Source organism: Bombyx mandarina, chromosome 19 (genome assembly GCF_030267445.1).
Source record: "Bombyx mandarina strain Sakado chromosome 19, ASM3026744v2".
Classification (NCBI taxonomy): Eukaryota; Metazoa; Arthropoda; class Insecta; order Lepidoptera; family Bombycidae; genus Bombyx; species Bombyx mandarina.
The window spans coordinates 12,475,571-12,487,940 of record NC_143225.1 but is presented as its reverse complement, the minus strand read 5'-3'; the positions used below and the strand labels follow the sequence as shown (position 1 = coordinate 12,487,940).

Below are 12,370 nucleotides of genomic sequence, written 5' to 3'. Positions count from 1 at the left end.
GTTATATTTTGTCAATTTTTTTTTTTTACTAATTTTCTTTTTGCACAAGACTACAGAGGTGGACTAAAAGCTTAAAACCTTTTCTACCAGTCACCCAAAGTTGGTAAAGAGAGTACTTTGAAAGATGCATTGCTTTTACTGAAAAAACCTAATTCATAAAATATATAACGCATACATATACACAGGTCATACAGCACTACATATATACATCCATACATTCCACATATATTCAATATTTATAATATATTTATGACAAAAAAATTATACAAAGTAAGTTTACTTATTAGATATTCCTGCCAATTCATTAAGCAAAAGTTGCCGAACCCTTCATTTGAGAGATATGTACGTGATCAGTGATCATCTTGACATTGAGAGGAAGTAAAATTCAAATTAGAGATGTAGGTGGGACAGTCAAGTAATAGATTATTAGAAGAACGCAGAATATAATATGCGAAAAATGTAAATTTTTAAAGTACCGTACTTACTGTGCATGTACGTCAATATCGCTGACGTAAAGCGAGAAAATTTATTTTTAAGCGTTAAGTACAGACGTGGTCATCCTTGCGGAGATTTAAAATGAATCAAAAGCAGCTATTATGAAGGCGGTCGGGTTTTTAAAAAAGGTTTTTCATGTCAAAATAAGAAGGATCAAAACTTGATGATGATAACGATAATCTAATAACCATTTTACTGATATTTTATTTCACATCATTTTTTTTTTTTTTATTGCTTAGATAGGTGGACGAGCTCACAGCCCGCCTGCTATTAAGTGGTTACTGGAGCCCCTAGACATCTACAACGTAAATGCGCCACCCACCTCGAGATATAAGTTCTACGGTCTCAGTATTGTTACAACGGCTACCCCACCCTTCGAATCGAAACGCATTACTGCTTCACGGCGGAAATAGGCGGGGTGGTGGTACCTACCCGTGTGGACTCCCAAGAGGTCCTACCACCAGTGATAACCAAGAGGTCCTACCACCAGTGATATTCATTTCCATCTACATAGTTTGATTGAATATTCTATCAATTGATTATAGTCTCAATTCAATCAGCTTGAATTCAGAAGATCAAGTTAGGCCACAAAACACCAAACAAATTGTTATTCAGCCAAATCTGTTACGCGTCATAGTATTCAAAAAGATTACTAACAGACAATCTCGAAAATCGACTAATGCTCAATCACTCGTGTTGACATCTCGGAGTAAGCGTTTCATACTTCAGTGGTCTGGCAGCATTATATGTTGTCTATGACTCTTTTTATTTGACGTCGACCTGCGACATCCGGCCCTCGCAAGGGTCCTTTTTCAAAGCGTACGCCATTGCTGGCGTATGGTAGTTGGTTTAATAGAACAAAATCATAAACCATCTAAAATGGTGAGTAAGGAAATCAGTTTTAGTGACCAGTAATGTATCCCGGTGAATGTTTTCATACGTTTCACGTGCATATTTTATTAATTTGACGGAATAGTTACTGTAAAAGTTCTGCTTTGTTCGGGTCAGGTCTTTGTGAATTGGATGACGTTTTCAAGTGATGTGGTGCTCAAAGTGTTCGTACCGAGACTTCAACAATCACTCATCTCAAATATAATTAAACATCCTAAACCTTTACAATATCATAAGTGTATCTAAGTGCTAAATGTCTAAAATCTAACATCTGTGTTGTGTCAGCATGATGAGCTATTATTTCGTATGTGCAGGTGAATTTCACGGTAGACGAGATCCGTGGGATGATGGACAAGAAGCGGAATATCCGCAACATGTCTGTGATCGCCCACGTCGATCACGGCAAGTCGACCCTCACGGACTCGTTGGTTTCCAAGGCCGGTATCATTGCTGGCGCGAGAGCTGGAGAGACTCGTTTCACTGACACGCGTAAGGACGAACAAGACCGTTGCATCACCATTAAATCTACGTAAGTAGCTTCAAAAATACATATTGCCACATGGTGCACCGAACGTCATTGCCCTTGAACTTTTATGAGGTTAAGTTAACGAAAAATCTCGTTATAAACAAATTATTATTGCTTTAATGCAAAAGACCACATGAGTACCAGCTACGTCGTTTTAAATAACATATAACGTGCTTTTATAGTAGCTGATGTGTAGAAAAAGATTTCTTAGAAATGGTTTTTATTTACGAAATTTGCAAAGGAAACCGACAAAGTTAGACTACACTGTTAGGTTAAGTTAGAATGGTTTTAGTTATCACATGAAATACACCACGATAGAATCAGGTCAGTCATTTTCTTACTTTGGGGTTGCAAAAGTGATTAAATTTCATAAAATTTTAATAATGTGTAGTAATTAAGTAACATTTTACCAACTAATCATGTTTAAGGAAAAGACAAATAATAATACATTAGTAATGTTTTGTTCAACACTTGGATTTAATTTAATAGCAAGTTTACTGAAAATTCTCGGATCTAAATGATGAATGTTCTTTACCATTAAAAGACTGATATGAATATTGAAGATCTTTTAGAACGGCCATCTGATGAATCATAAAAAACTAAATTTGGGAATATTAAAAAGTACCATGAGTTTAATATCACGCAATTTATTACCAGGGCCATCTCTATGTTCTTCGAGCTTGAAGAGAAAGATTTAGTATTCATCACAAATCCTGACCAGCGTGAAAAGAGCGAGAAAGGTTTCTTGATCAACTTGATTGACTCACCTGGACACGTTGATTTCTCTTCTGAAGTAACAGCTGCACTCCGTGTCACTGATGGAGCCCTTGTTGTTGTTGACTGTGTATCTGGTAAGTTGAATATTTATTTTAAAAAAATAAAAAAATATTGAATTCTTTCTTATTGATTTGTTAATGACCAGTAATAGAAGAGTCCTTTATGCTATTTCCATTAAGATTTGAATATGACTTAATATGAAATTACTTAGAGCTTCCTTGAAATGCTTGAAAAATCTGATTCAATAGATATAGTCGTCAGAAACTCAAGAGGTCAGTTTTCAATTAACATAAATTATTCTACTCAAAAAGGCACTCATTGTAAGCTGAAAGCTCAAAAAGTTGTATCAAAATTTGTCTAGTCAGTTTTGCAGAGTCTAACAAAAAAACTTAGTAATGTTAAAATATTATAATGCAATTTAATTTTGTGTAAACCAGGCGTGTGTGTACAAACCGAAACAGTACTGCGTCAGGCTATTGCCGAGCGCATCAAGCCTATTCTGTTCATGAACAAAATGGACCGTGCTCTTCTTGAGCTCCAACTTGAAGCTGAAGAACTATACCAGACCTTCCAGCGTATTGTAGAAAATGTTAACGTCATCATAGCCACATATAACGATGATGGTGGTCCCATGGGTGAGTACTTAAAATAATAACTTCCTATAAAATTTTCTGCAATAAGCACAAGATCCTGTACAGTTTCCTTGAGTTTGTTCTGGCATTTTCGGGAGTTTCTATAAATTTCAAATAACAAACTGTTGATGGTCACAACTTTTGTTGGACAACATTGAATCTTTTGATATCATGTTTTGGACACGTGACAAGACGCGCGATAGACGCTAGCGTGTAGCCATCAAGGTCATAAACGGACGCACCTGTTATCTCTACAATTTATATTATGTAGCCATTAAACTTACATTTCACTTTTTAATTTTATTAGAATTATAGAAACAATGCATTTGTGCACAGAAGTAGGTTGTAAAAATTATGTTTTATTTGTAATCCAAAATTATAAACTAATAAGTTGAAGTTTATAAATAATAACTAGAATTAAACTCAATAAAAAATATACTGACATATGTGAATCCATAATGAATGGCATTTAAAGAAAGTTATGGGCTTTAAAGGCAGTGTCTTATCAGGCTATTATGTTGATGTTCCAAAAGGTGGGTAATTTCAAAGCAAATACATGCTTATAGCATGCACTATCAGATTCCACAATAAGGGGGATCATAAAGTAATAAAATAAACCTGTGAAGTAATAAATTTTGCATAAATATGGATGATAGGATGTGTATTGTAAGCTTACATATGTGCATATAGACCCTATTTAATGAATTGTCTTTGGGTTTGTAAACTTTTCCACCAGGGACTCCATTATATAATGCCATTGAAACTTTGACTTCATGTCTCGTTTTTCAATGACACACAAACGCATTCACAATTTGATGTCGTTGCCTGGTGGATTTAACACCAGATGGGTCCTATCAATGCATTAAAAATATTTAAAAAGTTTTCTTCAACAATATTCTTGTTACGTTTGAAAGACAGATCCTACCTAATTGTATCTCAGTATACTCAAATTTGCAAACCAGGACAGCCAAGCCAAAATTCACAAAAGCTCTGCGTCAAGAATGGGAATATAAAATTAAAATGCATTTTGTCTAAATCAGGTGAGGTGCGTGTCGACCCTAGCAAGGGCTCTGTTGGTTTCGGGTCTGGTCTTCATGGGTGGGCTTTCACCCTCAAACAATTCTCTGAGATGTATGCTGACAAATTCAAGATTGACCTTGTCAAGCTTATGAACAGGTGAGGTTTTACTTAAGTAAATATCATTGTACTGACAATCATAAACTGGGTGTATGTAATACAACAAATGCCCGCTGAGTTTCTTGCCAATTCTTCTCAGGACAGAGGCTAGTTTTTGTGAATTGGTGGTAGTTCTTTTGACATTCATCAAGTATGTACTTTCATTTATGTTGAATAATTTTTTTTTTATTTGATTTGATTTCATAATGATTCTAGAATTCGAGATGGTAATTTGGATTTTTTCCTATTAATTGAATGCTAGATTCTGTTAAAAAATATTAAAGGGTCCTTAATCTGTTGTCACAAAAATTAAATAACTGGAAATTGAAAAAATGGAAAAACTGTATTTGCTCTATAAAACTTGCAAGAAAGCAGCTAAACACTGTGACGTAGTTGAAGGCGGATGACGTCATCATCCAAGCACGACTACTGTATTGCAATATTTATGTAATTTGGAAATGTAATTCCACTTTTCAACTATTTCAAGTAAAGTTCACAAACTTCTGCACGCTGTTTTTTAAGTTATATTATTATGTAACAACAAAACATAACAATTTAAATGTTTTGACAGAGACCTATCATTTTTTTAAAACAAATCATATGCTTTGAATCCAATTTATTACTAAAACAAACTGTAAATTCGAACCACAACATCCACACATCTTTGCAATAAAAAATAATGAAATAAAGAGCTGTAAATCTCTAAAATAACAATAAACAATCTTACAAGTATCAGCACCTGCTGCTTAGAACAGCAATATTTTCCAGAAAATCTTCTGCAAAGAACTTTCAAACCTAAAGGGCAGTTGTTTTTAATGTAGAACAAATAAATGTTTAATAAAATGAATGAAATTTACATACCGAAAATAATTAAACTTATACCTAAACTAGTATAATACTCGTTATTATTAGTATGATATTGTCCCATTGATACTGGGTACTGTATTTGATACTATACACCAGCGGCAGACCGGGACAAACATCAAACTCTCCACATAGATTGGTATATTGTTCTAAATGAACTATTATGCGATGAGAGTTGAGACACACAAATAATTATTATTGTTAAAATTATCAGAATACGAAAGTTAATCCAAAACTTTAATGATCAGTCAATGTAGTCATGTCAGTGCTTCTGCTCTAAACAAATTGCACTATAAATTTTGTAAAATAAAATATCGACTGGAAAGTCCTAATAAAGAGGATTCTTATTCAAGCATGATTATACAAATAATAATAGACAAATTTAAATAGGTTATGGGGAGAAAACTTTTTCAACCCTCAAACGAAGAAGTGGTCAAAACAAAAGGATGATGACAACAAACGTTCATTTTGCATGTACGTTTTGGATCCTATCTACAAGGTGTTCGATGCCATCATGAAATTTAAGAAAGAGGAGATTGATGATCTCCTTAAGAAGATTGGGGTCACAATCAAGCATGAGGATTCTGACAAAGATGGCAAAGCTTTGCTGAAGGTAATGCATCCAAAACTGTTGACAAACATATTTGATACATCTTGATGGAATAGATATCATATTGTTTTGTAATTGTAAAATAAATACAGCTTAGTCCCAAGTGTTGCCAGTTGCTATGTGTATCAGCTTCTGGGTGTCAAAGTGGACTGACATTATTATAATTCTTTCAGGAATTGGTTGCTAGTTACATTAACTTGTGACCCCATGACAGAAAGAAACAACAATTTTAAACATTTTATTTTCGCCAAATAAGTGCATAACACAATTAGCTTACATAAGTAAAGTCATTTTTAGAAACAAGCATTTTTTTTTTAAATGTATGTATTACTATCTTCGTATTTATATTGTAGGTTGTGATGCGCTCTTGGTTGCCCGCTGGTGAAGCTCTGCTTCAGATGATTGCCATTCATTTACCATCACCTGTAGTGGCCCAGAAATATCGTATGGAGATGTTATACGAGGGACCCCACGATGATGAAGCTGCCATTGGTATCAAGGTAAGATATAATTCAAGTTTTCTGAATTTGATTTTTATTATGCTAAAATTTTATTTTCATCAAAAAAGGATACTGTTAGATAATCACCATTTTCTTTGCAACAGAGCTGTGATCCTGAAGCCCCACTGATGATGTACGTGAGCAAGATGGTGCCGACCTCCGACAAGGGTCGTTTCTACGCCTTTGGACGCGTTTTCTCTGGCAAGGTTGTTACCGGACAAAAAGCTCGCATCATGGGACCAAACTTTACACCTGGAAAGAAAGAGGTATGTATATTTCGAAACAAAGAACCATATACGTTTTAAATATTGAACATTTAGTCAGTCACCTATGCTTCTGCCTAAACGTGCCGCACTATAGTACGAATACATGTATTTGTATTTGCACAATGAGAGTGTTGGCGGACGGTGGAAGTAGAGAAATAAATCAAAAGTGTCTAAACGCTACATAGGACCTCTATCTTTATGTCCAAGGACTGTATGCTACGGCACTAATGATACAATTTTTACAATACAAAATAAAGTCAATTGAACCATTGAACTGAATTTTCTCAATCTTGTTAATCTTTTGCACAGGACTTGTATGAGAAGACTATCCAGCGTACAATCCTTATGATGGGACGTTATGTTGAAGCTATTGAGGATGTGCCCTCTGGTAACATCTGTGGTCTCGTTGGAGTCGATCAGTTCTTAGTCAAGACTGGTACCATCACCACTTTCAAGAATGCCCACAACATGAAGGTTTGGAACATTAATTTTGTTATCAATTATATATAATACGTCTTCATAGTATAATATATAAGTATAGATAGATAAGTAAACAAAACCATCCAACACTATTTATACATACATAGATTTGAAGTAATATGAATTGTTCAATTTTAGTCTTTTAGATTATTCTAAATCTGTTTTTTTATATAGGTGATGAAATTCAGTGTATCACCAGTCGTGCGTGTCGCTGTTGAGCCCAAAAACCCTGCTGATCTGCCCAAGCTAGTAGAAGGTCTTAAACGTCTGGCTAAATCTGACCCCATGGTGCAGTGTATTAATGAAGAATCAGGAGAACACATTGTCGCTGGTGCTGGAGAACTCCATCTTGAGATCTGTCTTAAGGTAATAAAATTTTAAAAAGTAATAAATTAGGATATCAATGATGAAAAATGTCTTAGATTTGATTACACATTCATTGCTCTCATATAATGTATTTGAAGATATTTTCCAAATTTAAATGTTCTGGTTCTGATTTATAAAATATATGATACATTGAAGCAAATGTTTTACAGGATCTTGAGGAGGACCATGCTTGCATTCCAATCAAAAAGTCTGACCCTGTCGTGTCGTACCGTGAGACCGTAGCTGAGGAATCGGACCAGCTCTGTCTCTCAAAGTCGCCCAACAAGCACAACCGTCTGTTCATGAAGGCTCAGCCCATGCCTGATGGTCTGCCAGAGGACATTGATGAGGTTAGTAATTTTTTGAGCATTTGGTTGAGAAAATTTAAGTATAGTGACAATCTATTAAAAATTCTACAATAGAAGAGCCAAATGAAGAAAAACAATATTATTTGGTTTTAATACAATAATTATGTTCTATTTCTTATTCAGGGTCGCGTAAATCCCCGCGATGACTTCAAGACTCGCGCTCGGTATCTTACAGAAAAGTACGAATACGATGTTACCGAAGCCCGTAAGATTTGGTGCTTTGGCCCCGAGGGTACCGGCCCCAACATCCTGGTGGATTGCTCCAAAGGAGTTCAGTACCTCAATGAAATTAAGGACTCTGTTGTGGCTGGATTCCAGTGGGCCGCTAAGGAAGGAGTTATGGCTGAAGAGAATTTGCGTGGTGTTAGATTCAACATCTATGATGTAACACTCCATACTGATGCCATCCATAGGTGAGACAGCTTAACATATAAATTAATTAAATTCTTAAGGAGGGGTGGGTGTAATTTCTTGATAAAACAAAATATTTATGATATAGAAGTAGATAAGATAACAATTTTTAATATACTGATTATATAATGCAAGATAAGAGTTTCGTATCAATATTTTTTCACTTTGTTGTTAAATAATTAATAATAATAATTTATGAAATTTGCAGAGGTGGTGGCCAAATCATTCCAACAACTAGAAGATGCTTGTACGCATGTCTGCTAACTGCTCAGCCCCGTCTCATGGAGCCTGTATATCTTTGTGAAATTCAGGTATGTTTCAAAAGATAATTTCGTATCTAAGAACAATTTCCACGTCATATCCTAAGCGGGTTGTGTTTTCAACAGCAAATCCGCCTTTCCGTAACGTGGTAGAGTAATAGTTCTTTGTTTTGGTGTTGTTGGTTTCAAGTTCACAGTGCCTGAATAGGGGATCTGACATTTAACATTAAATTGTAACAAATTCTAGTATTGACTTAGATCCTTTGACTTTGCTATGATAACTATTTTATTGAGTCTAGAAATGATACAACCCATTCTGTTTGCAGTGTCCTGAAGTAGCTGTGGGTGGTATCTACGGTGTGCTGAACAGACGTCGTGGTCACGTTTTCGAAGAGTCCCAGGTGGCAGGTACACCTATGTTCATTGTGAAGGCCTACCTACCTGTCAATGAGTCGTTCGGTTTTACTGCCGATTTGCGTTCCAACACCGGCGGACAGGCCTTCCCGCAGTGCGTATTCGACCATTGGCAGGTCCTCCCTGGAGACCCATGCGAACCTCAGAGCAAGCCCTACAACGTTGTACAGGTAAATGTTATTCACAACTTATAAACATTTACATTACAAAAACTGCATATGATGACTGTTTGAACATAAAAGAGCAATTGTTAGTGTTGACTTGTTTTTGTGAATTTGTTTAAAATCTTCATAACCTTTAAAAACTGCCAGACATGGACCTTTTCTTTATATCTAAGAACTGTATGCTATGGTGCGACTGATATAGTCAAAATTCAGTTTGATCTAAATTTTCTAAATAAATATATACAAGTAGAAAATATATAATAGAATATCTATCAACTAAGTATTGTTTGTTACAGGAAACGAGAAAGAGGAAAGGATTGAAGGAAGGTCTCCCAGACTTAACTCAATATTTGGACAAATTGTAAACTACATAGTTAAAGCAAATTAAAAAACGTATCTATACGGAAAGCGCTTCACGCATGTTTATTTTCAACAACACATGTTCCGCATCATGTTAAAGCAGACGCGCAAGTGAGACAACAGCTAAATATGTCACATTCAACTAAATAAATTATAAACCAAACTATATCGTTTTTTTGGTATGACATTGTTATGTAGATGCACATGATCTACTTGTACTGTAATTATTATTTTAAATTATATTTTTTTTCTATTGTAAAATTCTTTTTGTATTTGATCTATTTGACTGTTACGGTCACTGGAGATGAGGTAAGTTTATATAATTTTGTGCCATTTCTGTCAATAAATATTGTTTTTTATTGATAAGTTCAAAACTGCTAACTTAAGTGGCACGGATCTAGAATGGTAATCTTGATGTGTCCAAAATTGAATTTGATTTACTATTTTAATAGTAAGCTATGTTTTTTTATACTTAAAAAATCACTACAGCGATAAATTTATTTTAATCCTAAGATTGGCGTGGGGCAAAATTGAAATGACTAATTTCATTGAAATATTGACAGAAATGGTATTTTTTAATTTAATGTATTTTTCCAAAATATTAATATTCTATTCTTTCTAATACAGGATTTCGGAGATTAAAGGCGAAACGAAAATGAGAAAAGTAAGTTCAGAACTTTATTCTTTCTGTTTGCTTTATTGTACCTATTTTAGTAAACACCCATATAGTATATCATAATATCCAATTATTATTTTGTGAACACTCATTGCACGGTACTGTTCAAAGATACAGAGTTAAGACCTTCCAAAAAGGAAATGTTATTAAATCACTAAAATAATTGTAAAATTTCAAAAAAGATTCAACCGAGAATTCCACTAGTCCATTTTATGAACTTAAATTTTATTTCAATTACTATTAAATGGCAGGCAATTTAATTTTTAAAATTGTTAAATTGCTGCTTTTCTCTTTTTGAAATTTAAACAAAATTAATAATTTGTCACATATAGGAATGTTAACTGTGTTTTTTTTTTAATTCCGTTTTTGAAGTTAGTTTCAAAATAATTTCTATGATGAAAATTTTTCACAGACCTGTTCTGAATTTTTGTGTGGAAAACAAATTTATATTGCTGATTTTTATAAATTTTAAGCAAATTGTATGTGTGTAAACAAATATACTAATTTAATTTATTTTTTTATTTCAGTTTGTCATTTTGTCATCATATCCACATGGCACGGGGAAGGTAAATAGAAGTTCATAAATTTATATATATTTACTTATAAAAGAAGTTACATTGACGAAAATACTATTATGATGATAAACTTAACTTGATGCCATTGTGAGAGTTATTTACAAGCTCAACAGGACTGAAATTTATTCCACTTCTAACAGACTAATAAAAAGCAACATGATGTTATTAAATGTCTTTTTTTTTTACAGACTCCAATAGATGTCCAATCTTTCAAGAGCACCGATACAAGGTAATTCACTCCTAATTACATTGTACGTAGACTGAAAGCCAATTAGCCAACTACCTATTTGAAAGCTTAAACAAGGTAAATGTTGTTACCCCATCAGAAATGACATGGGTGCCCCATGATAGGGAGTTTGCACCGTCGCCGATTAGCTCCACCAATGCCAGGGGCACGTATGCTAATAGTGCTAGTAGTCTTGGCCGTCATTTAGTTTCCAATCTTTCTAACTGCATACCTACAAATTTGAGTTAACTTTTACGCTATAGAGAACGTTACGATCCGCACTAAGCACACAAATCTAGTGTTTCGTTCGAGTCAATGATGATAAAACTACGCCTTAATGTCACCGTGACGGTTATTACAAGCTCAACAGGACTGAATAAAGATTTTTTTACAAGAGTTAGAAATTTTTAATTTCACCATCTAATAAAGTTTCATTTTTTGCAGTTCTTTATTTGAAGAGACCAGTCTGTCTTCGTATAATGTCATTTTCAGGTAAGAACGTTAAATATAATGTAGTCGAATTTAATTAAAAGAAATAAATTGTTAATGATGAGAATAATCACAGACCTGTTCTGAATTGTTGTGAGGAAAATTAAAATTAAAATTCTGAAACTGACGATTCAGTAAAATTGTCACTTATGAATGAAAACAAAATCTCAAATTGTTCTTTCTCTCGTTTCAGGTTGATTGCCGTTAATAAAACAATCTTAAATGTATGTACTGGAAGTTAAATAAAAAAACATCAAGCATTTTTTTTTGTTTTTTATTGTCCCAACACTGCAGCAAGTAACAAGCTGGTATCGCTCCGTGGCTTCTCAAACCAGAGCTTTCGTAGACTGCGTTTTAAGGATTTTTAGAGCTTTCGAAGACAGGTCGACAATACTGTTAGGTAGGTAACTGTTGCTCATGGATATTGAAAATAACTACTATCTGTCAAAGGAATGCATCCTAGGTATTATTTAAAGAAAAGACAATATTGCTAAGTTCCGATCTTACTATTTAGTAATTTGGTTTTTAAACAATTTATTTAAATCTATTTCATTAAGCCCCCCAATGAGTTTTACCGAGATCAAAGAATGATTTTTTCGTACTGAAACCGCCGGTGTTTCAAACCGGTGTGGAGGAGTGAAGTTATATGATTTGTTTTACTTTGCCTATTTAGTGTTTTTTCAGGTTTAAATGTGTAATAACGGTGGTTTATTAACTGCTTAGTATTTGAAAGTTCACAAATGTGGGAAAATCAAACAAAGCCGCTGTACGTAACTTCTCAGTATCCTCCAAGTCTACTGAAAAAGTCTCCGTAAATGACCACCACTTTACTGAGACTGTTTAA

General features: G+C 34.1%; 1 protein-coding gene and 1 long non-coding RNA gene across 2 annotated transcripts; both read left to right on the top strand.

Moving 5' to 3' along the window:
- Positions 1–1,291: 1,291 nt before the first annotated feature.
- eEF2 (eukaryotic translation elongation factor 2) lies at positions 1,292–9,821 on the top strand. Its single transcript, XM_028171679.2, has 15 exons — positions 1,292–1,377; positions 1,701–1,915; positions 2,570–2,763; positions 3,127–3,324; positions 4,362–4,497; positions 5,752–5,974; positions 6,325–6,471; positions 6,576–6,737; positions 7,047–7,211; positions 7,392–7,583; positions 7,754–7,933; positions 8,075–8,364; positions 8,571–8,673; positions 8,949–9,206; positions 9,497–9,821. Exons 1-15 carry the CDS (start codon positions 1,333–1,335, stop codon positions 9,563–9,565), a joined length of 2,577 nt encoding a protein of 858 aa, XP_028027480.2. The 5' UTR covers positions 1,292–1,332; the 3' UTR covers positions 9,566–9,821.
- Positions 9,730–11,787, top strand: LOC114240979 (uncharacterized). Its single transcript, XR_003624534.2, has 6 exons — positions 9,730–9,869; positions 10,188–10,224; positions 10,764–10,802; positions 11,000–11,040; positions 11,482–11,529; positions 11,720–11,787. It is a non-coding gene; the product is annotated as an uncharacterized LOC114240979 (long non-coding RNA).
- Positions 11,788–12,370: the final 583 nt, after the last annotated feature.